The sequence below is a fragment of the Mesoplodon densirostris genome, chromosome 16 (genome assembly GCF_025265405.1).
Source record: "Mesoplodon densirostris isolate mMesDen1 chromosome 16, mMesDen1 primary haplotype, whole genome shotgun sequence".
NCBI classification, from domain to species: Eukaryota; Metazoa; Chordata; class Mammalia; order Artiodactyla; family Ziphiidae; genus Mesoplodon; species Mesoplodon densirostris.
In genome coordinates, this window is record NC_082676.1 from 45545233 (window position 1) to 45566683 (window position 21451).

At 56.7% G+C, this 21451-nt stretch overlaps 1 protein-coding gene and 1 long non-coding RNA gene across 3 annotated transcripts; one reads left to right on the forward strand and one right to left on the reverse strand.

Moving 5' to 3' along the window:
• Positions 1 to 239: 239 nt before the first annotated feature.
• Positions 240 to 21241, reverse strand: SBK1 (SH3 domain binding kinase 1). The gene is made up of 4 exons (XM_060078264.1): positions 21090 to 21241; positions 3703 to 3935; positions 1847 to 2049; positions 240 to 1085 (listed from the first exon to the last, which is right to left on the reverse strand). The coding sequence occupies exons 2-4, from the start codon at positions 3926 to 3928 to the stop codon at positions 240 to 242; spliced, it is 1275 nt and encodes a 424-aa protein (XP_059934247.1). The 5' UTR covers positions 3929 to 3935; positions 21090 to 21241.
• On the forward strand, positions 5560 to 10379 carry LOC132476343 (uncharacterized). 2 transcript variants are annotated; one of them, XR_009530129.1, is made up of 3 exons: positions 5560 to 5904; positions 7289 to 7434; positions 8643 to 10379. It is a non-coding gene; the product is annotated as an uncharacterized LOC132476343 (long non-coding RNA). The 2 variants fall into 2 exon arrangements; XR_009530130.1 differs by lacking the exon at positions 5560 to 5904 and adding an exon at positions 6778 to 6857.
• Positions 21242 to 21451: the final 210 nt, after the last annotated feature.

Genomic DNA, 21451 nt, shown 5'->3' on the forward strand with positions numbered 1-21451 from the left:
AGGTTTGGGGAGTCTGCCGGCAAGCTCCCTTGCTCCTGGTGTCAGGGGGCCTCTGAATCCTCGGGCCTGGGGGGCTTGGCTCCTTTTGGCGGCGATCTCACCAGCCCGCCGCGGGCCGGGCGTCTACCACTACTCCCTCCTGCCGCCGCGGGGGGCTGGCCGGTTCGGCCCAGGGCGGCTTCCCGCGCCCCGGCCTGGCTGCTGCACGGCGCCCCGGGCCCGAGGGCGGCGGGGGCGGCTCAGACGCAGATCTCGATGGCCGTGGCCAGCACCACCTGCCCTTTGCTCTTGTCCGGGCGGCCGTCGGTCCTGCCGGGGGGCCCCGGGGGAGCCAGGCCGGGCTCGGGAACGGGGACCGGCACGGGGACGGGCGCGGGCGAGGGCGAGGGCGCGGGCCCGGGCCCGACGGCGGGGGCCTCGGGCCGGGAGCCGCTGCCGGTCTCGGTCAGCACCGTCCGCTTGAGCGGCCCGGGCGCCTCGAGGCGCAGCGGCCCCGCGGCCGGCGGGCGGTCCCCGGCGGGTTTGCGTGCGCGGTGCGAGGGCCGGCGCCGCAGCTCGGACGTGAGCTCGTGCTTGAGGAAGCGGAAGACCTCCTTGGCCGGCCCGCGGCGCTCGGGTTCCAGGGCCAGTAGCCGCTGGAACATTCGCAGCGCCGGCTCCGTGAAGCGGCGCCACTGCGACGGCAGCCCCGGCAGGCGGCCCCGCTGCCAGCGCACGAACTCCTCGAAGAAGGCGTCGGCGCCCGAGGCCGCCTCCCACGGGAAGTTGCCGGTGAGCACGCAGAAGATGAGCACGCCAAAGGCCCACACGTCCACGCCCGTGTCCACCGCGAAGCCGTCGGCGCGGCCCGCCTGGCACACCTCGGGCGCCGTGTACGGGATGGTGCCGCTGACCCGCTTCACGCGGCAGCCCACGCGGCGCGTCATGCCGAAGTCGGCCAGCTTCACGCGGCGGCACTCGCGGTCGAACAGCAGCACGTTCTCGGGCTTGATGTCGCGATGCACCAGCTGCCGGCCGTGCATGAAGTCCAGCGCCAGGCCCAGCTGCTGCACGCAGCGCTTCACCGTGTCCTCGGGGAGCCCCACCTGCGGCCGGCCAGACGGGAGAGCCGATCAGGGGCGCCGGCCGGCCCCAACCCGGTCCTCTCCTTGCCGTCCCCACCACCGCTCGCCTAAACTCCCTCCGGGTCCCTTTCCTGGGCAGATCCGGTGCCAGCCACCCTCCCTCATCCCACCTGGGCATCGCCGGCTCCCTCCCTGGCCCCGTGGTTTCCCACCTTCCTCACCTTCCCCGCATTTCCCGCAACAACTGTCCACAGCGCCTACACTGGGCCAGGTGCTTTGCTAAGCGACCTATCCGGCACGACCCAACTCCGCCGCACACGTTACATGCCCGGTTCCCTTACACCAAGGCCTTGTCACTTACCCAGTGAGCGGCAGAGCAGTTTCACCCTGGCCGACTGCAAAACCAGGTGCCTGGAATCCCCCCCCGGGCACTCTCCCCACTCCGGGGCACCTCCTCTGGTGGCCCTGCCACCTCCCCTCTTGGGTCCCCACCTGTTGCTATGCAACTGCGGAGGAGGGGGCTGCTGGGCTTCATCCCATCACCCTGGCTGCTCCTCATCTCAGTGCATCATCTGGCTGATTGTGGAGTGTCTGTTTCCCCCTCTAGGACCAGAGCAGGACCTCGTCTTGTTTGCTGTGTATCCCCAGCCCTCCAAACAGTGACTGACATACAGTAGGCGCCTAATAAATGATTAAGTCAGGAGGCACCTGACTCCTCCTCGACTCTCATACTCCGGGGACCCAGAAGACAGTCTCCCCTTCCTCGGCCACCACCCATGTACCTGAGGAGGAATGATGTCAAACAGGTCCCCAGCAGGCGCGTACTCCTGAGCAAAGACGTAGCAGTCCTCGGTCTCAAACACTACGTCGAAGACCTTGATAATGAAGGGGCTGGAGGAGAGGCTGTTGGTGATGCTCACCTCCCGCAGGAAGTTCTTCAGCTTAGTTTTGCTCTTGTTCACAAACTTCAGTGCCATCTTTGTGCCTGGCCAGGTGACAGTGACAGTGGTGAAGACCCCTCTCCCTGTACCCCTGCACCTCACACACCCGTGACTGTCTGCACAGCCTGCCCCAGCCACAGTGCACGATGATGGCCCCAGCAGGTGTGACTCTCCTCATCTCACAGGTAGGAGACTGAGGCCCAGAGAGGGGAAGGAACTTGTCAAAGGCCATGCAGCAAGTCAGGGGTCAGCCTGGGTCCTCCATGCCCAGCCTGAAGCCCTCGATGAGGAGGGCCTGTTGCTTCCTCCACCCTCTCATTTTCTTCCTGACATACTGTGTACCTATTTATCTGTCTCGCCCACCTAGAAGGCTGCTCTCTGAGTACAGGAACCTTTGTCTTGTTCACTGCTGTATCTCCAGTGCCGACAGATCAGTCTGGTGCACAGTAGGTACTCAACAGATGTTTCTTTTTTTTTCTTTTGCCGTACGCGGGCCTCTCACTGTTGTGGCCTCTCCCGTTGCGGAGCACAGGCTCCGGACGTGCAGGCTCAGCGGCCATGGCTCACGGGCCCAGCCGCTCCGCGACATATGGGATCCTCCCAGACTGGGGCACGAACCCGTGTCCCCTGCATCGGCAGGCGGACTCTCAACCACTGCGCCACCAGGGAGGCCCAACAGATGTTTCTTAAATGGATGAATATATAAGAAGGCACTAGACACAGAGAGATGAGGACCTGCAAGGCACACGTCCCTGACTCTGAGCTTGAGCAGGCATCTGTAGCCACCTGGGTGCATAGCTGTGTGACACACGTGTGTGTCCACAGAGCACTTACACATCACAGGCCTGCCTTCTGCACTTCATGTGCACAGCTCACTCTTCATTAGGACCCTACCAGCTGGGCATTAATGCTACCCTATTTTACAAAGGAGGAAACCTAGGCACAGAGAGGTTAAGTCACTTGCCCAAGGTCACACAGCAAGCAAGTAGCAAAGCTCAGGTGACCCCATGTCCAGTACTCCTCCTGTTGTCCCTGTCTCCTCTGTGTGCAGCTGTGGGCACTCATGCAGCCCCCTGCCCCTGACTGACTGTGTGGGCACTGCTGTGAGCCTACACTGCGGGGAAGGCATCAAGTTCAGGGCTTAAGCAAGAAGGCCCTGGAGCTGATTACTGAGGTCTCATTCTAGCTCACACCCTCTGTAGCTGCACGACCTTGGCTGAGTGACTGAATCTCTCTGGGTCTCAGAGTCCTCAGTGACCTGAGAAACGGAGACGGCCACACTGACCTCACAGGGCCCTCTCCCACCCGTTTTAAGCATGGTGCCCTGTTCCCGAGGATCCCCTCAGCTCGGTCCACCTCCCTGGGGGCTGCTATCACCGATATGCTGGTGATTCCCCAGACACCACCGCCAGCCCTGACCTCTCCCCTGACTCCAGATGTCCCCGGGCACATCCCCTTGGCTGTCCCAAAGGCACTCAGGATGGCCCCAAAGCAGCCCACCCTCCAGTCTGGGCACTCTGCCCAGAGATTGCTCCCTTGTCCCATCTGCCTGGTCCCCTCCTCCCTGGGCAGCTTCAGGCCACATTCTCTCCACGTGGACCACTGACTCTGCCTCCTGCTGGCCTCCTGGCCCCTGCAGAGAGCCCCAGCCAAGTCCCCACTCCTGTCTTAGAGCTGGCCACCCTGCAGACACTCACCTGTGCCCTTGTAGGCTACCAGGTCAACCTTCCCATAGGTGCCCTTGCCCAGCTCCCGGACGAGTTCGTAGTGCTTGGTGACATCGCTTGCGGCCAGGGTGCGGAGGGTCAGCGCTTGCATGTCTTCAGTGAGGAGGGGCACGCCTGCACCCAGCCCAGGGGCGGTCCCTGGCCCACAGCAGGGCAGGGAGTGGGGCGGCTCGGGCTCTGGGCAGCCCACGCTCATCTTCTCCCTGGTGTGTGGCATGGAGTGTGACATCAAGCCAGGGCCTACTCCTCCCTCCCCAGGGCCCAGGATCCCCAGGGCTGGGTCCGAAGTCAGGCCGAAGATGACCACGAGGGGGCAACAGGCATCTTTGCTGCATCACCTTTCCCCCAAAGCTTCAGGGCCAGGCCTGAGCCAGCACTCCCCAGAGACACAGCCACTGCCTCCCAGCCCCCACTTGGGTACCGCTGGCCTGTCTCGTGCAATCATCCAGACACTGTGTCAGGCAAGGCACACGTTTTTATGTCACACAAAGACACACCACATACTGAGTTCACATGAGTGCTCCAGTTCACAAGTACTGATCAGCACCTGCTGCTCGCCAGGTGCTGTTTGGAGCCCTGGGGACGGAGCACTGAACACATAGACCAGACTCCCACCCTCACAGGACTTACGTCCCGGGGGGGAAATGGACAAAACACAGTGAACCCGTGAATTATATATTATGATAAAAGGTGACATGTACCATAGAGAAAATAAGGCAGGGGGAGGGGCTCCCCAGACACAAGGACAGAATGCCTGTCCTACAAAGATCCGCCCTCCCTCGCCCCTACCCTCCAAATTCACCGACCGACCCCTTCAATGTTCACAAGAGCTGGGTGGGGAGGCCTTCCTGGATACACCTACCCCCTCGGGGGTACCGAGTTTGCCTCCAGGTGGTGCCGGGGAAGGGGGCAGAGAGCTGCAGTGGGGAGAGTTCAGTGCTGGGTGACAGTGAACGCCCATCTGGGGTCTGCATTCCTCGTCTGTCTAACGGGGGAGGCTTAGACCAGGGACCTGAGCCCCCGGGAGCAGGTGTCCGCGTGTCCGTGTCTGTGTGCGCGCCAGCAGGGGAGGCCAGCGCTGAATCCGCTCTAGGTTGGACCCTCGGGAGCTGCCTCCTGCTGCAGCTCCTCTGCCCTCACTGCCTTCTCCCAGGTGGACCACCCATTGCTCTCAGCAGCCGCAGCCCACCCCTCAGCCGCCACCCCTGCAGAACAACCCCGCGGCTCTGAGGGAAGGCACAGACTTGGAGCCAGACTGCCGAGTTTGAAGCCTGGCTCTATGACTCGCTAGTTGGATGCCCTCGTGCAAGTGACTTCACTTCTTTGTGCCTCGTTTTCCCGTCTTAGGAAAGGATAATAGTATCTCTTCCCTAAGGGTCAAAGGACGCGAAGTGCTTGGTGCCTGGTGCACAGTAAGCACTCCCAAACTGTCAGGTGTGGAAGCGTTCTCACTCGGATGACCTCCATGCTCGCCTGCTGAGCACGGCTGGAGGCTGGGGACAGGGGTGAGTCCTCCCCGCGAGCCTGGCATCTTCACCCTGGCCCGGCCGCTCCCCTCCCAGGCCCAAACCCTCTTCTCCTCCTCTACCTCCCCTTCCCCCTCGGCACGACCCAGCCTCCCACTTCACGCGGAGAGGAGGAGCACAAGGAGGGAACCTCCTGCCTCCCACCCAGCCCCAAACGGAACTCCATCTGCACGTCCTCCGGTCTGGCTGGCGGAGCAGGGAGCCGTCCCCGCCCCCTCTGCTCTGGCTCCCGCCCCCTTCCGCTTCCTCAGGCTCCTGCTCCCCCGAGCGGGCCCCTCCCCTCCATTCATGAGCCCGCCAAAGTCCCACACGATGCCCTCAGCGTCTCCAGCGCATTTCACAGACCTGAAGACGGAGGGATGGCGCCAGGCCCACTGACACCCAGCCCTGCTTCCTCCGCCCCCCTCAGTGTGTTGAACCCAACCCTGCCTGGCACCGTCGTCAAGTCTATGCAGTCCCTGCTCCGGGCTGGACAGCACTGGGGCCCTCCTGCTGCAGGGCTAAAGCGGGTGACATCTCCCCACAAGTCTTCCTCTGGTTGCAGGGCTGGAAGGGGTCAGCTCTCTCTTCTTATCAAATGTCCACCCGCTAGCTGGGGGGAAAGGCCGCCGAGTGAGAACGACCTGCTCTGAAGTAGCCGGGAGAGGTAAGGCCGTTCCTGTGGAGAGTGTGCGGCTACCCTACCCCACCCCACCCCGAGGGGTGCTGATGAGCGCACACCCTCTTCATCTGGAACTCTTCCCCCTGCCCACCAGGAAGAGTTCCCGGCGCTGGGCTGCTATGCTGACCTACTTCTCCTGATGTGTGGACTCCCCAAGGGCTGCTGAGGCAGGCGGGCCGCGTGTGTGCGGGCACATGTGTGCACACGTGTGGCAATGCTCCCACTTTGGGCTTTGGCCCTGTCAGATCAGTTTGGGCTGTTTTCTTCATCTCCTGGGAGCTTGACTGGCAGCCGCAAGTTGCTAGAAGCCCTTCTTCCCTCCCCACCTCCCTCCCCCAGGGACTGTCGGGTGCTTGGCTTATCTCTGCTGCTTTGGCCTCAGAGTTGCCCTGGGCAGGCACCGGGCTGGGTGGGGGGCACACCTGCTCCCTCACCCCAGGCTCAGCCCATGCTCTGACCACTGCCCAGCTCTGCCTCTCTACAGCTTGAACACGCCTCTCCAGTGCCCTCCACCATTCCTGCTGCCTGCCTTCGCTGCCCCCTGCCCCACCTCCTTATCTCATTATCCTCAGGTTCCACTCCTCCAGGAAGCCTTCCCTGCTGCCCCAGGTGCCAATTTCTGCCTCTGAGGGGCCCCAGGGTTCAGACAGGGTCTGTATGTCTCTCTCTCAGGGCCTCTGTTGAATATGGTGGTCTCAGCTGTGTCCCTGTCTGTCCCCATCAACAGGCCAAGAGCACCCTGGGGGCTGGTATTACATCAAATTCAACTCTTCCTTGTCCCTTCTCTTGGTTCCTAGGGTCCAGGTTGGGGATCCTGCATATTGCCCCCCCTCACTCCTTCAACCTCCCTCTCCCCTCAGGCCTGTTCTCTGCAAGGTGTCAGCAGGAGACAAGGAATTAACCCGCACCCTGTCCCTGCTGCTGCGTCATCCCCCCAGGTACACACTGCCTCTGTCCCACTTACTACACACGTGACTTAAGAGGCACAGGGGGGAATGATGGAAATGGCACGGGCATTGGGGCTCAGCAGGCTTGGCCTTGATCCTAACATGCGCCACTTTTTAGCTGGGTGACCTTGAATAAGTCACATCACCTCTCTGGGCCTCAGCTTCCACATCCATAAGATGAAGAAAATAATAACAGTAATAGCAGCGGCTCACACTTAAATATACTCACTACATGTCAGGCCCTGTTTGGAGAATGAACTCATCTCACTTTCACAATTCCATGAGGTAGGTATTATTATCATCCCCATTTTAGGGGTGAAGAGAAAGAGGCACAGAGACTGAATAACTTGCCCAAGGTCATCTAGTTTCTGCTGGCATTGGCTCCAAAGTTGGTGCTTTTAATCACTATTTTTCCCCCCAAGTCAGAACGTGTGAACATCGCATCCATATCCCTCAGTATCTGAGCGGGGAAACGGAGACCCAGAAGAGGATAGAGCCTCAGCCAGGGATGTGCGTGCCGTCACGGAACTCCTGCGGAGAGCCGATTGGGTGCCAGGCAGCGGTCCAGGTGTGCCACGTGTAATTAACTCAATCCTCACAACAGTCCCTGAGGCAGGTGTACTGGCTCCTTTGTTCAGGTGGGGACTTGAGCCCAGAGAGTGAAGTGAGACACATCAGCCTCACTGGTGGTTGAAGGCATAGACGTCTGGCATCAGGGGGAACTTGACCTAAAAGTATTTTACCTTCGTCTCTGTCACTGCCTCCACCTGGAGAAGCAGCTGATGACCTGACAGCCGTGAACTTCCTAGCACCAGGAGGCAGAGGTCCCGGCCAACCTCCATTCACCCGGCGTAGCTGGTGCTGCATCCGTGCACACTCGAGCTGGCTGTGCTGCCCCAGGGGACCCCCCGTGACCTGCACTCAAGTGTGTGTCCTCACTGGCCCCAAGGGAGGCCCTCGATTCCCCATCTGGGGTGCTGAAGGCAGGAGGGCGTCACCCAGTCTTCATGGCATTGGTTGTGGCCCTGACCACAAAGGCTCTGGCCCCATGGGCTGGGTCTTCTGCCACAAGCTGGGAGGGCCACGGTGGTGGGGGGAGAGTTTCCCAAGCAAGAAGCAAGACCGAACCATCTACCACTTCCTGTTGGCAGGTGGCTCAAGCTGGGTGCCACTGTCATGAAAACAACACCCAAAGCATAACCCAACTCAGGCCTACTTTGGGACTCCCTTCCCCACCACATGCACACACGCAAACACACACACACACATGTAGTGCCAGTCTGGCAAAATTTCACTCACTGAGTCCTCATAAGTACCCTGAGAAGGGGGCAAGATGCCTCCCATTTTAAAAATCAGCTTAATTGAGGTATAACTTGCATATCACAAAACTCCCCCATAGCAAGTGTGTAATTCAATGATTTCAGTAAATGTACAGAGCTGTGCAACCATTGCCATGATCAAGTGATGCTCTCTACTTTATGGATAAAGAGCAGAGGCCCAAGAAACCTCTGACTTACTATGGTTATGGCAAAGATAGCCAACTGCCCATCAAAGCTTTGTGTTCCCTCTTCTATAATACAGAGCTGTTTTGGAGGGTGGCTGTCAGCAGGGAGCTACATTTTCTCCTCTCCCCTGCTTCCAGGTGTGGTCACCTGGTGTGGCCACCTGTGACCGGTTTTCCCCAGTGGCATGGGAACAGAAGTGAGGTGTCACTTCTAGGCTGGAGCTTTTAAGAGTGGCTAAAGTTTCTTTCTCTTCTTCTGTGGCTTGATGCAGAGGACTCCAAGACTCTAGAAGATGGTGGTGGAGCTACAAGATAGGAGGAGCCTGGGTCCCCTGGGTATGCGAGGCCTCCTGCTGACGAGGACTACCTGCTCTGTATTTTGTGAGCCAGAAGTAAACCTGTTTTGTTAGGCTGCTGAGATATATGGGGCTTATTTGTTACAGCAGCTAATACTGCCCTAATTCAAGAGTTATGTAGCAAGTAAACAAAAGAGCTAAGATTTGAACCTCAGTGTTTTCGACTGCCTGGAATGTGGCCAGACAAGGTAACCTGGATGGTGTTAACACTGGCAACCAAGAATCCAGTTATAGGAGTAGGTGGAGGGTGATCAGCCTGCGAAGGGAAGGGAGACTGCTCTTATCCTGTCTTGTGGGAGAATAATAATACTGGCAAATGTTTACTGTTTACCATATGCCAGATGGTACGCTAACAGTGGATTAAATCATTTAATCGCAAGATGTCTCAGAGGCGGGTGCTACTATTATTATCCCCACTTTACAGAAGGGGATACTGAGGCACAGATGGGCTGAGTAACTTGCCCAAGAGCTAATAACTAGCAGAGTGGGATTTGAACTCAGGCTATCAGGCTTTAGATCCCATGCTCTTATATGCTGTGTCCTGCGAGGCTCCTACAGGCAGACCAAGGCAGACAGCAACTCAAAAATGAGACAGTTCTCACAGTCTCACAGTCTCACACAGGGAGGAAGTGCGTTCTCTGCCGCTGGGAGCAGAGAAGCAGATACTGGAAGCCCATCTGTTGGGGGAAATCAATGCGGGGTGAGGCTGGACCGAGTCAGCCAGGCCTTTCTTACTCTCACTCTGGGAGTCCAAGATTCTCTGTCCCCATGCCCGGGTCCCCTCTCTCAGGTCGCTGGAACCATGCTATGCCCTTAGCACAGGCAAACCCCAAGGGTATCCTCAACAAAGCCCTGGCCTGGAAGGATGCCATTAAATAGTGATCGTGCCTGGGTGGGTCCCCTCTCTGGGTCTACTCTATTATTAAAAATCCCTGTGAAAAAGCAGCCACGAGGTGGAATTTCAGGTACCGAGTGGGGACACGGAGCCCCTCTGGCTTCTCTCACCTGCTTCACTTTGCTTCTGTCAAGGGAGGGGCTGGAGCTTCATTCCCTCAGCCTGCGTGGCTGAGCCAGCTCCCCACACCCTGCATTCTCCGCATGCCCGCCTCCCCGTTTCTCCCCTCTAGCCCTCCCCACCTGTGGGGTCAAATAAATTGTCTCAAGACCAGATTTGACCTGATCCTTGCCTTGTTCTGCATTTTCAGTGGTTCCCTGTATCGGCCTGTGGTGTTTTCTCCTGCCCAGCATCACTTTCCCTTTCCCCAGGGAACGGTCCCTCTCTCAGTCCAGTGGTTCAGTAGGGCTGTCCCCACTCTGGCTTTAAGCGCAGGTCTGACCCAGGGCAGGCCAACCAGGGGATCCATCCCATCCGCCAGGTCACCGTTGACTGGTTCAGAGATGAACACGTGACCAAAGGTGACCCACTGAGATCTTGCCTTAGGACTTCTGCTGAACTTATCAGGAAAGAGACACCTTCTGACCCCTGGGCTGCAAAGCTGGAGGACACGGGCCTGGAGCTGCTGGGGGCTGGCTGAGCCACAATCGGGAGCACCTGACCGAGAATGAAGCAACAAAGAGACAGGAAGAGCAGAAAGATGGAAAGACTTATGATCCCAAGCACCTGGCTCCAGACATGCCGAAAGCCAATTATATGCCTGAATGTTTGTTTCATGAATCAATACATTTCCTTTTTGGCTTAAGCCAGTTTGAGTTGAATTTGTGTAACTTACAGCCTAAGGCCTCCAGACAAGCATATCTATTTGAGCCCAGGCACTGTGCTGGGTGCTGGCACAGGGTGAGTAGGTTAGATAGAGGGTATGAGATAGAGGGTGGGTATGAGCCTACAAATCAAGGAGGCAAATAAAGAAGGACTCAGATAATCATGAGGCCAGGAAGGCCATGATCAGTGCTCCAACATTTCCAAGAAGGGTGCTGGCAGTGGGGATCAGGGTACCTTCCTGGAGGAGGTGACACCTTAATGGGCCTTGGAGGGGATTAACAATCTAGCAAGAAAGCCAAGAGATCCTTGAAAGCAAGCCCCATGCCTTAATCATCTCGCTATTCCTAGCACTTAGCCAGTGTGTGACAAACGCCCGGTGAATAATTCTTTACGTGTTTGGGAAACTAACTTTTTATATCTTGGCTTTCCTGAATGTGACCCTGCAGGCACATAGCTATTTTCCCAAGGGCCTGCGTGAGATATCATTAGCCCCATTTTACAGGTGCAGAGACTGATGGCCAGAAGAGAACAGTGATTTGCTCAAAATCACATATAAAGTTAGTGGCAGGGCTGGGCTAGAAGCCAGGGCATCTGCAGGGCAAGGTGTGGTCTCGCTCTAACAGCCCCAGCCCCAAGCACAGCAGAGATGGGAGTGGCTGAGAGTGACAACTGGCCACTGTGAACAGAGAGGCTGGAGTGCTGTGATGAGAATGATGAAGATAATGGAGAAGAAATTTACAGCAACAGCTAACACTTAAGGAACCCCTGTCCTGTGCCAAGTCCCTCAGGTAAATTAACTCGTCACATCCTCACAACATCCTGTGACATGGGGACTGCTATTCACTACAGTTTGCAGACAAGGAAACTGAGGCACAGAGCGGTCATGTCACTTGATCAAGACCATCCATCCAGTAAGTGGGAGAGCCAGGATTCAAATCCAGGCATTATCACTGCAGTGTCCAAAAGCTTAACCACTATGGTTTACTGTCTCTAAAATGATACAGTTAAAATTATCATTTATTTTCTCAGTTGCCAATTGTTTACATTGCTGCTGCCATTCAATCTTCACAGCAACCCCATTTTACACATAAGGATGCTGAGGCTCTCAGGGGTTAAGCAATTTGCCCAAGGTCGCTCAGCTGGTAAGAGGCAGAGCCAGGAACTGAACCTTGAACGACTCCTGCTCTATCTCCCTTTTCCTACACTTGGTCTCTGGTTTGCAGCCCAGGCCTCCCTCCAGCCCCCTATCTTCAGCACCACAGGTGTGGACAGCACCCGGGCCAGCCCTGCACAAAGTGCAAGGTTAGGGGAGGCCCGAGGAGGCTGGGCAGAAGGATGGAGGAACGGCTGACAAACCAAACCCAGGCCCCCAGGGCTGGAAAGGTATGTATGGATATATGTACTGCCGTTTATTTAACCAACTGATAGATGTGGGGTGTGCTCAACCTTTTGCTGCCACAAACAATGAGTAGCCTTGTACATCAGTCATGTTGCAGTGTGCAGATGTGTATCAATTCTAGAAATGGGTTGTCAGGTTAAAGGATGAGTGCATTTGGAATTTCTGCAGAGAGCTCGATGTCCCCCAGAGGGCTGTTGCACTGGCCCTCCCCCAGCCGTGCAGGGGAGGGCTGCTTCTTGGTGGAACACAGCAGCTGCTGCCTGCTCCCTCACCCTCTCTGGGCCTCCATGTCACTTTGTTTAGTACCTTACTTTGAAGTGGGGGAAAATAGCAATAAGTTCCTCATTTGCTTGCATGTGCATAAAGTAACTCTGGAATCAACCAGACACTAATGAAGGCACCTGACCACCCTCAGCACTCACTCCCACTGGCCTGAGCTGTCAGCAGCAACCTCCTAACTGCTCCCCCCCGCCCCCCCAACCCCAATCTCTTCTTGACACAGCAGCCAGGGAGCCCATCAAGTCCCAATCAGATCACATTACTCCCCAGGTCAACACGCTCCACTGGCTCCCATCTCATTCCAAAGTCCTTACAACAGCCTTCAATTTACCCCTCTGACCCGCCTCCCCCCTCCCTCTGCTCCAGACACACTGGTCTCCCTGCTGTTCCCTGAACATGCCAGATCCCCGCCTGGTAGCTGTTCCCTCTGCCCCCAGACATCCACATGGCTCATTTCCTCCAAGTTCTGCTCAAACAGCACCTTCTCAACTAGGGCTATCCTACTGCACTCCCCTTTTCCTGCTTTATTTTTTTTCCCCAGTAGAGTGTATCACTGTCTAATGTAATGTCTACTGTGAATGTCTCTTTTTCCCACTAGAACTTAAGCATTGGGAAGGCAGGGACTTTGTTGGGCTGGTCTTGTTCACTGCTGTACCCCCAGCAGCTAGCACAGTGCCTGGCACATAGTAGGCACTTAATAAATATTTGGTGAATGAATGAATAATGAATGAACAAATGAATGTCTGGGGAGAGAAGTGGGAACTGAGCGAACAGGGGCAGGGCGGGAATTAAACTTTTCACTAGGTACAATCCTGTTGGGTCTGGGGGGTGTAAGGAATCAGGCATGGCTGGGGGTCCAGACAATGCCAAGGGAGAGTGTGAGGAGAGGTCGTGCCCACTTGCCCAGGCTCAGCACCCCAGGGTGGTCCCCTGAGAGGGGCCTGGGGAGGAGTGGTCCAGTTTGATTGCCCTGAACTTCCACATGGAGCTGGCCTGTGCTCAGGAAGGTGGGGGCGGCTGGGAGCCCCCTTGACACCTACCCCTGATGGGAGCCCTCCCCCTACATCCCCAAAGCCAGTGCCCAGTCTGGTTCTCTGCCACTTAACACCTTCTCGGAAGGGTATCCCTGACCCTCATGTTTCTTACCCCAGGGCAGAAATCAGTTCACATGTGGGCGCTCCTATTTGCTGCCAGGGAGTGGGGGGTCCAGAGCTGGGCCCTCTCACCCCAGAAAGAGGCCTGTGAGTTGCTTGGGTAAGCTCTGGCCTCTGCTGCTGGTCCCCAGGGAGCCCTGTCCAGCTCCCCCGCCCATAGTTTTCCAATCTGTGAAATGGGCTATTTCATATCCCTTCATGGGTCATCAAAGTCTCAGTACGCTTTCCCCTGAAAAATGTCCCCAGCCACCACATACACACTTCTACACACAACACCGGGGGTAAGGGCCCCAGGGAGCCCATAAGAAAGTCCAGGTAAGTCCTCTCCCTCCCCTTGGTCCTTTGACACAAATACAGACTCTGCCAAACATTCTATTCAGGGTCAAAAGGAAGAGGAGAATATTCTCAAATCTTTTCGTCTTCCCTCATGGTGCAAATTCTGGCTACATCCCCTCTCACTGTGTGGCCTAAGCTGTGTGGTCATACACCTGCCTAAGCCTCAGTCTGCCCATCAGTAAAATGGGGTGAGAATGCCTGTTTAACATGATGGGTTCCTGTAAGAATTAAAGGGGCACTTCCTACAGTGCTTGGCATAGAGCAGATACTCAGGAAGAATCTGCTGGGCAGAGGGGCCTGAGACCTTGGTTCCGTCCTGGACCCTGACAACTCTGCACCGTCTTGAGTGAGGCTGTACTCTCACCGAGTCTTGGTTTTCTATGCTGGACATTGGGGCCGTTTTGGCTTTGCTAAATCTTACCCCCAGAACCTGCTTGAGCCAGGAAGGAGCTTGGAGATCACGTGGGCCAGGCCCGACATTTCCCAGGTGGGAGACTGAGAGGGGGAGCTGAGACTTTCCCAAGATCAAGCAGCAGAAGCTGGAAACAACATTCTTCCCACTGCCCTCCCCGCCAGGGGCAGCCTGGGGTTCCCTGTGCTGCCGGGCTCCGCTTCTGGCTCCAGCCTCTGCCTCAGCCTCCCCTCCCAGCTGGTGCAGTCTGCCCCTTCCCCAGGGCACATCCTTGGTGGTTATTAATAGCTGGTGCTGCCGCCCGCCTGCAGCTGGTGCCCAGAGTTGGGACAGACCCTCCAGCCAGGCCCTGTGGGGAGGTAGGAGCCCTGGGCCTCCTCGTTCCCAGCCTACCTGTGGCAGGCCCTGTGCGTGTGAGAGGAGGCATGAGCCTTGTTGCTGGGTGACGTGGGCAGCCCAGCACTCAGGGGCCTTGGCTGGGTGTCCACCAGTGGACAGGGGCCGGCCAGTGGGGAGATGGCTGGGTGAGCAGAGGCTCCCTGAAGAGATGAGCCCTTCCTTAGCTAAGGCCCTCACCTCTCCCAAGTTCCATGAGCCCCTACTGAAGGATGGAAGTGGGGATGTAGCCTAGCTTAGGAGCCTGGAGCCCAGATTCAGCCAACCCTGGGTGGAACCAGGTCACCACCATGTCTAGCCATGAAACTTTGGGTAAGTCACTTACTTTCTCTGTGCCTCCATATCCTCATCAGTCAAATATGGTTAATAATACTTTAAATAGGTTAAAGTATTATTAATAATAGCTGACATTTATGAGCCACCTAAAGTGTAAGTATTTTATACAGATTGACTCATTCAAACCTCATAACCATCTTAGGAGAAGCTGCTATTGCTATTCCCATTATATCCCTCACAGCTCAGGAACCTGAGACTCAGAGAAGGGACGATTAAGTAACATGTCCAGTGGCACACAGCTAAGGCGTGGCTTACAGAGATCTGCCTGGCTCCAGAACATTTAGTAAATATTTGCCGAGCACCTACTATGTGTTTGGATCTGGAATACATTCATGAACCAGACAAACAGCCCTGTCCTCAAGGACCTTATATTCTAATTTGGAGACAATGATAAAGGTAAGTAAGAGATGTCAGTCAGACAGTGAGAAGTCCTAAAGGGAAAAACAAAGCAGGGAGAGGTGAGGAAACGCCGGGGATGGGGAATAGGATTGTAGATGGTGGGGTGAGGGGGGTCAGGAAAGGCCCCTGAGAAGGCTACAAGCATGTGGAGACTGGATCTTGTAGGAGAAGAGCCCTGCTGGCAGAGGCAAGGTGGGGATGGCAAGGGCCGTGCTTGGTGAGCTCATGGAACAGTGAGGAGGCCGGCGTGGCTGTGGAGTGGCGGGTAAGTGGCAAGGGGCCAGAGCGGAGTGTAGAAGTAAGGGATGGGGGGCAGTGGGCAGGGCCTTGGAGGCCATGGCGAGGACCTGCCTTTCACTTGGAGATGCACGCCAGACTCTGCACCTGAGCAAACCCTTCCTGAAGCCAGCCACGTGCCAGGCCCTGAGAGGCCAAGAGACAGCAGGAACCCGGCTCTGCTGCACTTGGAGACCCCCAGTCCAGCCCCCAGCAGCATCCCACCACTGTCCTTGGAGGGGTTGAGTGAGGAAGGAATAGGGGAGCCTTACAGACTTCCTTCGAAGATTCCTCTGTGCCACAGCTCTCGGCTGTCGTGGCCCCAGGTGAGAAGAGGTGTGTGGGCAGTATGTCCAGGAACGCGGCCAGGGCCCAGGTTAGGTTCTGCCGGGTCCTTCTGGCTGGCCGTGGCCTGTGGACTATGTGTGAATGATGGAAGAGCGGGCAGAATCTTCTCCGAATCCTAGATATGGAAGCTTGAGTAAAGACCTTCACCCAGAGCCTCCATTTTTTTTTAAACTGTACAAGTGGGACTACCATTTCTGCTCAGGGCTTCAGGGGACTGATAGTAACAGCAAACCATAGAGGGTACTCGGTGCCATTCATAGCACTCTACAAACCTTCATCACTTAATCCTCACTATGACCCTACAAGGCAAGTACTAGTATCATCCCCTTTTTTGTAGTTGAGGCACAGAGAGGCTAGGCACGTGGCCCAAGGTCACACAACAAGTTTAGAGGCTGTGCTTTTGGCCATTAACCCATGTTAACTGTTGGCCCCACTCCCTCCCAGACACACTTGGGGTCAGGGCTGGCAGGTACCTAAGCTCTCGGGATGGGATGATCTCCCCGCAGGGCTGTGGGCTCCAGTTCGAGAGTAGGAAGCCTTCCTGCTATGTTGGGGGGCCCAACAGACCAGAAGCTACCCTGGGGCAGGGATTTGTGCAGCTTCAACAGGGCCTGACCAGGAGGACGAGGCAGCTCTGTCCTGTCCAGTCCCCACCCCTGCCCCTCAGGGCCATCCCAACACCCAGAGGCAGGTGAAACATTCTCTGCCTCTCTCAGGACTGGCTAAAGCCACAGGGAAGGAGAGCAGGTGCAGTGGGGAGTCACAGTGGCTGGACCCACTCATTTGCATATCCCGCTGCGGGTGGCAGAAGTATTAAGCAAACACTTAAGTAGCAGGCAGAGCTAAAAGTGCTTTATCATTTAATCCTCCCCACAACTCTAGGAAGGAGCTAGTATTGATATTATTCCCATTCTACATCAGAAGAAACTGAGGCATGGAGGACACTGCCTCATCCAAGGTCACACAGCTAGTGAGTGGTCGAGGCAGTCTGATGCCAGTTTCACCCAAACCTTCGGGGGTTCACAGAGCTGGGCTCAAATCCCCACTCTGGGTTAAGGAGGTGCTGCTCTCGGTGCTAAATGAAAAAGGTTGTCCAGTGGCCGGTGTGGGGCACCTGACACTGAAGAATGCTTCCCTCCAACCCTGATATTACATGGTTCCCTGAATGGGGGCTCAGCGGGGAGTCTGGAGCTGTCCCCTCTCCAGACTGTGGCCAAACTATATGGCGGGTGGAGGGGAGGATGGGGAGAGGGTGGACAGGAGAGGAGAGGGGGCTCTAACGGGCCCCACCAGGCCTAACGCCACAGCTTCCTGAGACCTGGAAGGGGGACCAAGGGAATAGGGGAGGGAGGGGGTAGTCTGGAGAAGACTAGGTCTGTTGGAGATGCTGGTCCTGTCTCTGGCCAGAGGCCCATCTGCCTGGAGGAGGAAGCCTGGGGACAGAAGCCTGGCAGGCACCTCACCTAGAAAGCAGCTCTGGGCATGAAGAGGACCTCGACTACAGCTGCCATATATATGTCCCACCCCTCAGGCTTGACTCTCACCCTACCCCACCTGTGGCAGGGGCAGGTAGGTCCTTAAGCACCACGCAGAACTGCCCCTCAAACACCTGCTTCGCTTTCCTGGGGACAGCACCAAAAGCCCTCTGGCTCCCCCAGAACAGCTATAGGAAGACCAAGGAGACATTACCACCAAGGGTTACTTACCCACTTGCCAATGTGCCCTTTCCAATAGGAGCCAGTAGTTTCTGAGCACTTTTCACATGACGGACCCTGTCCTAGGCCCTTTTCATGCTTTAGCTCACTTAATCCCCCTGTGGATCCTGAGGTAGGTATTATCCTTGTTTTCCACATAAATAAAATGAAGCTCAGAGAGGTTAAGTGACTTGGCCGGGATCACACAGCAGCTAAATGGAATTCAGACGCAGAAGTCCAGAGCCTGTGCTCTCAACTATAGTGCTCTGCTGTCTCCTTTGGCCTAGGGCTGCTGTAGACCTTCATCCAGGAAGATGGCACAGTCCCTTCCAGGGCCATGCCCAGTGGCTGGGGCCCAGTGCTGACTCCTGACCCCTGGCTCAGCTACTTTGGATCACCCACTGGTTTCCTTAATGTTTAGGGTATGTCAATATTTTTGCATGACTTCTGCATATAGGCCCGCATGTCTCCTGCCCGACCAAACTACAGCAGTTTGGACTCAGTCCTAGAAAGTTAGAACAAGGAGGAAGATTATGGCTGAGAGAACCTCTAGTCCAATTCCTCCCTGACACATGGGTAAACTGAGGCCCAGAGGGCAGACCTCCCCCAAGAGTCCTCAGTAAGACCTGGGTCTAGAACCTTGGACTTTTGCTCCCAGGCAAGTAGGACAATTAAAACAGGTTTTTGCTGGCTGAATCCTCCTAATCTAGAGGAGGGGGCACAAGATGGGGCCCAGAGTGGAAAGTGGGACCAGGCTAGAGATGCTTCTGGCTGGAGGAATCCAGGCTCACTTCACCACTTAGCCCTAAAAGCCTCGGAGGGACACTGCTCTGTACCGGTTCTAATTTGGCCATGGGGGAGGCAGGAAAGACCCATGTGTGCAAACACACACAGACAAAGGTCACCCTCTGAGCAAACATTTTCTGGCCTCTACCCTAGGCCTGCAAGACCAGATGCCTACAAGAGGGGCCAACAGGTCATGGAAATGAGTGAACAGGCCAGGTGGGGCCTGGGTCAAGCTGCAGGGTGATAGCCAATCTAAAGAAGGTTGTCATTCTTTGGTTCTCACCTGGGCTTATCACAGCATCTGATTTTTCAAGAGGATCCAAAAATCAATATTTGTGTGTGAAACTATGTTTGTTTACCATTGGCAACAAATACAAACATGAGAAAAACACTGTTTGGATCAACAAAATGTGTCTAGCAGTTGTGTTTTACAACATGTGCTACACAATATGCTGGGCTCTGGGTTAGACAAAGCCGATGCAGCAGGGAGGGGGCAGACCTGGTCCCGCCTCCTGGAGATCGGAGTCTGGATGTGGAGACACACTCTCACAGCACATATAGACACGGGCCACCGTCTCCCAGCCACCAACCATCAATCAGTCCAACTCTACTCTCCACTCTGTGCCAGCCCAGGTCAGATCAAAAGGGGAGGTGGAGAGCTGCCCTTAAGCCATCCTATAGTGGGGCTTTTCAGGTCGGGGGAACAGCACATGGTAGAGGGAAGGACTTGGGGGACACAGACATGAGCCAGAAGTAGAGGCTGGAGAGTGAGGAGCGGGAACTGGCACTCAGGAGGTGGTTTCGGGCCACACTGCAAAGGGTTTTGATGGCGCTTTATTCCAGACTCAAAGGGGAGCCTCTGCAGGTTAGTGAGGAGGGAAGATCTTACTCCCTTGTCCCCCTCTGGCCTCTTGATGGCTTTCCCTAGTCACAGTGACTCAAATCTCCACTCTTTAGCCTCTCACTCCACTCCCTTGCTGGTGGGTCGTCTGACAAGGCCCTGGGCTCTTGGGAACCCCCCGGGGGAAATGAACTCCTTTAGAGATGGAGAGGACACACCTGGATGCTTCTGCGGCCCAAGGGCGACCCACATCCACCCCACCGGCTGCAGAGTGAGTGGCCCACTGCCGTTATCTCTGGGAGATGCCACATGCTTGCCCAAGGTCACCCAGTCTTCAGGGCAGTTGGCTCCCCCCACAGCCTGGGCTGAGGGGGACTGTCTCAACTGTCCTTGAATTGAAGGTGGGGCTGCCAGGGCTCTGGCCTGGAGCTCCCCAACCTCTTCTCCGGCTGATCACATCCTACCCCTTAGGTCCATGCCAGCAGCAGGTGAGGGTGGGGGCACTTGGTACTGGGAAGCGGGGAGAAGAGTAAGCTGCTGCAGGCTCAGCGCCCCCAAATCTGCAGCACTATGTGGGCCCCAGGGTGGAGAGTGGGACCAGGCTGGAGATGCAGATCCTGATGAGGACCAGGTGCTTCAGGAGTGGGGTCAGGACCGGTCAGCTGGGCCTGACCAGACCCACCTCAACTGATCCAACCAAGCACAGACTGGGCAAATTGAGATCAGCCCAGATATCTGATGAACAGGAGAGATCAGGAAAGATCAGGAAAGATCAGGAAAGGGGATGAAGTGGGAAAAAGGACCTTGACTCCAGGGCCTGGTACATCACAGACACTAGCTAAAGGTTTGTTGAATGAATAAGTGAACAAAGGAACTCCTGGTGGGGCTACCTGTACTCAGAGTCCTACCTTCTTCAGCATCACTGCTCGCCTGCAGAGGGCTCAGAGAGAGGAGGCTGGTGGAAACGCCAGCAGCCTAGAGTGTGTTCCCTCGGCATGGTCCAGTCCCTTCTTACGATCTCTGATCCAGAATTCCAGAATAAAACATCCCCTGGACCTCTCATCTTCCCATGAGCTGCAAGGCCTGGGGTTCAGGACCTCACTGAAGGCCAGGCTGAGGTACTGCTTTGTACACCGCCTATAAAGCTACAGTGAGAACCTAGAATGGTTCCTTGGTTGTCCAGGATACACTGACCCCACCTGAGGTTTGGCCATGGGTGTTTTGGAGGTCAGGAGGAGAAGCGAGGGCCTTGGGTTTGCTGCCCCTGGGGTACATGGGGACAGAAAGGTGCCCTGACCTGAAATGGCTTCTTCTTCCAGACTTCCTTCCCTCCCCAGAAACCAGAGCCTCACTTTGGAAAGGGCTTGTCCCCTCCCTGTCCTGAAGGGAGCACGAAGCATGGCCTGGGTGAAGACACTCCTTCCCAGCCTGGGTGGGGGGCAGTGGAATCGCAGAGAAAGGAAGGGAATCCCACCCATTCTCTCAAACACACCCCTTCCCTGTCTCTCGCAGACAAAGACACACACCCAAAGCCCCAGCCATCACCCTAGGGCCACACACTGCAGGCCCCCTCACCTGTGGACACCCCAAATCTTTTCTTCCCAGGGGGGGACTTCACTTGAGAACTCAGCCTGGCCTTTGGGGGAGGGGACCAAGGACCAAGGATCCAACAGCTCCAGGCTCACAATTTTGGGGGGTGGACTCCCCACCCTCTTCCCCCTTCTCTGTGGCGCAAGGGTCTCTGCCACCACTCCCCCGCAGGGCCGGGAAGCTGTGCCCAAACCCCAGGGCCAGGGTGTGGGGTGGGGGAAGGGAGAGGAGGAGGGGGCGGCTCCTCCAAACGAGACACAAAGAGACGTCCTTCAGCCTCGGCTCCATGGCGACGCTGGGGAGGGGGCGGTGCGCACCCAATACTTCCTTCCCCACCTGCAGGGCTAGGGACCTCGGCGGCCACTCACCTGCTGCCCCTCACCTGGGCCCGGCTTACCTGGGCTGGGGCCGCGGGGACGCCGCGGCAGGGGGCCTGGGCGCCGTCTCGGTTTTCGTCGTCAGCCCGGCCCGGGGGGCTCAGGGCGCCACAAGCATGGGCTGGGATGAGAAGGGCGCCGCGAGGGGCTCAGTCGCCCCAGTCCTGGAGCTTCGAGGGGGGGGGGTCCCAGAGGCCTCTTGCTGGTGAGGGATAGCTCTTGCTGTCCTCGGGTCCCTAGATTTGGGGTTTCTGTGAGCCGGAATCGGGGAGCGGGGGAGGTCTAAGACCCCTGAACTAGGGGCGTTCTGAGCTGGGTCTTCGTGTCTTGAGGTGTGGAGTTGTAATGGCCAGGATCTTGAGAAGGGGTCCCCACAGTCCCG

What these genes read in the sequence shown, in the direction of transcription:
- SBK1 (XM_060078264.1), bottom strand. Translation starts at nt 3,928, where the DNA reads ATGAGCGTGGGCTGCCCAGAGCCCGAGCCGCCCCACTCCCTGCCCTGC. An exon ending in GGTAGCCTACAAGGGCACAG is followed by an intron (nt 2,050 to 3,702) that starts GTGAGTGTCTGC and finishes TCACCTGGCCAG; the next exon opens with GCACAAAGATGGCACTGAAG. An exon ending in TTGACATCATTCCTCCTCAG is followed by an intron (nt 1,086 to 1,846) that starts GTACATGGGTGG and finishes GGCCGGCCGCAG; the next exon opens with GTGGGGCTCCCCGAGGACAC.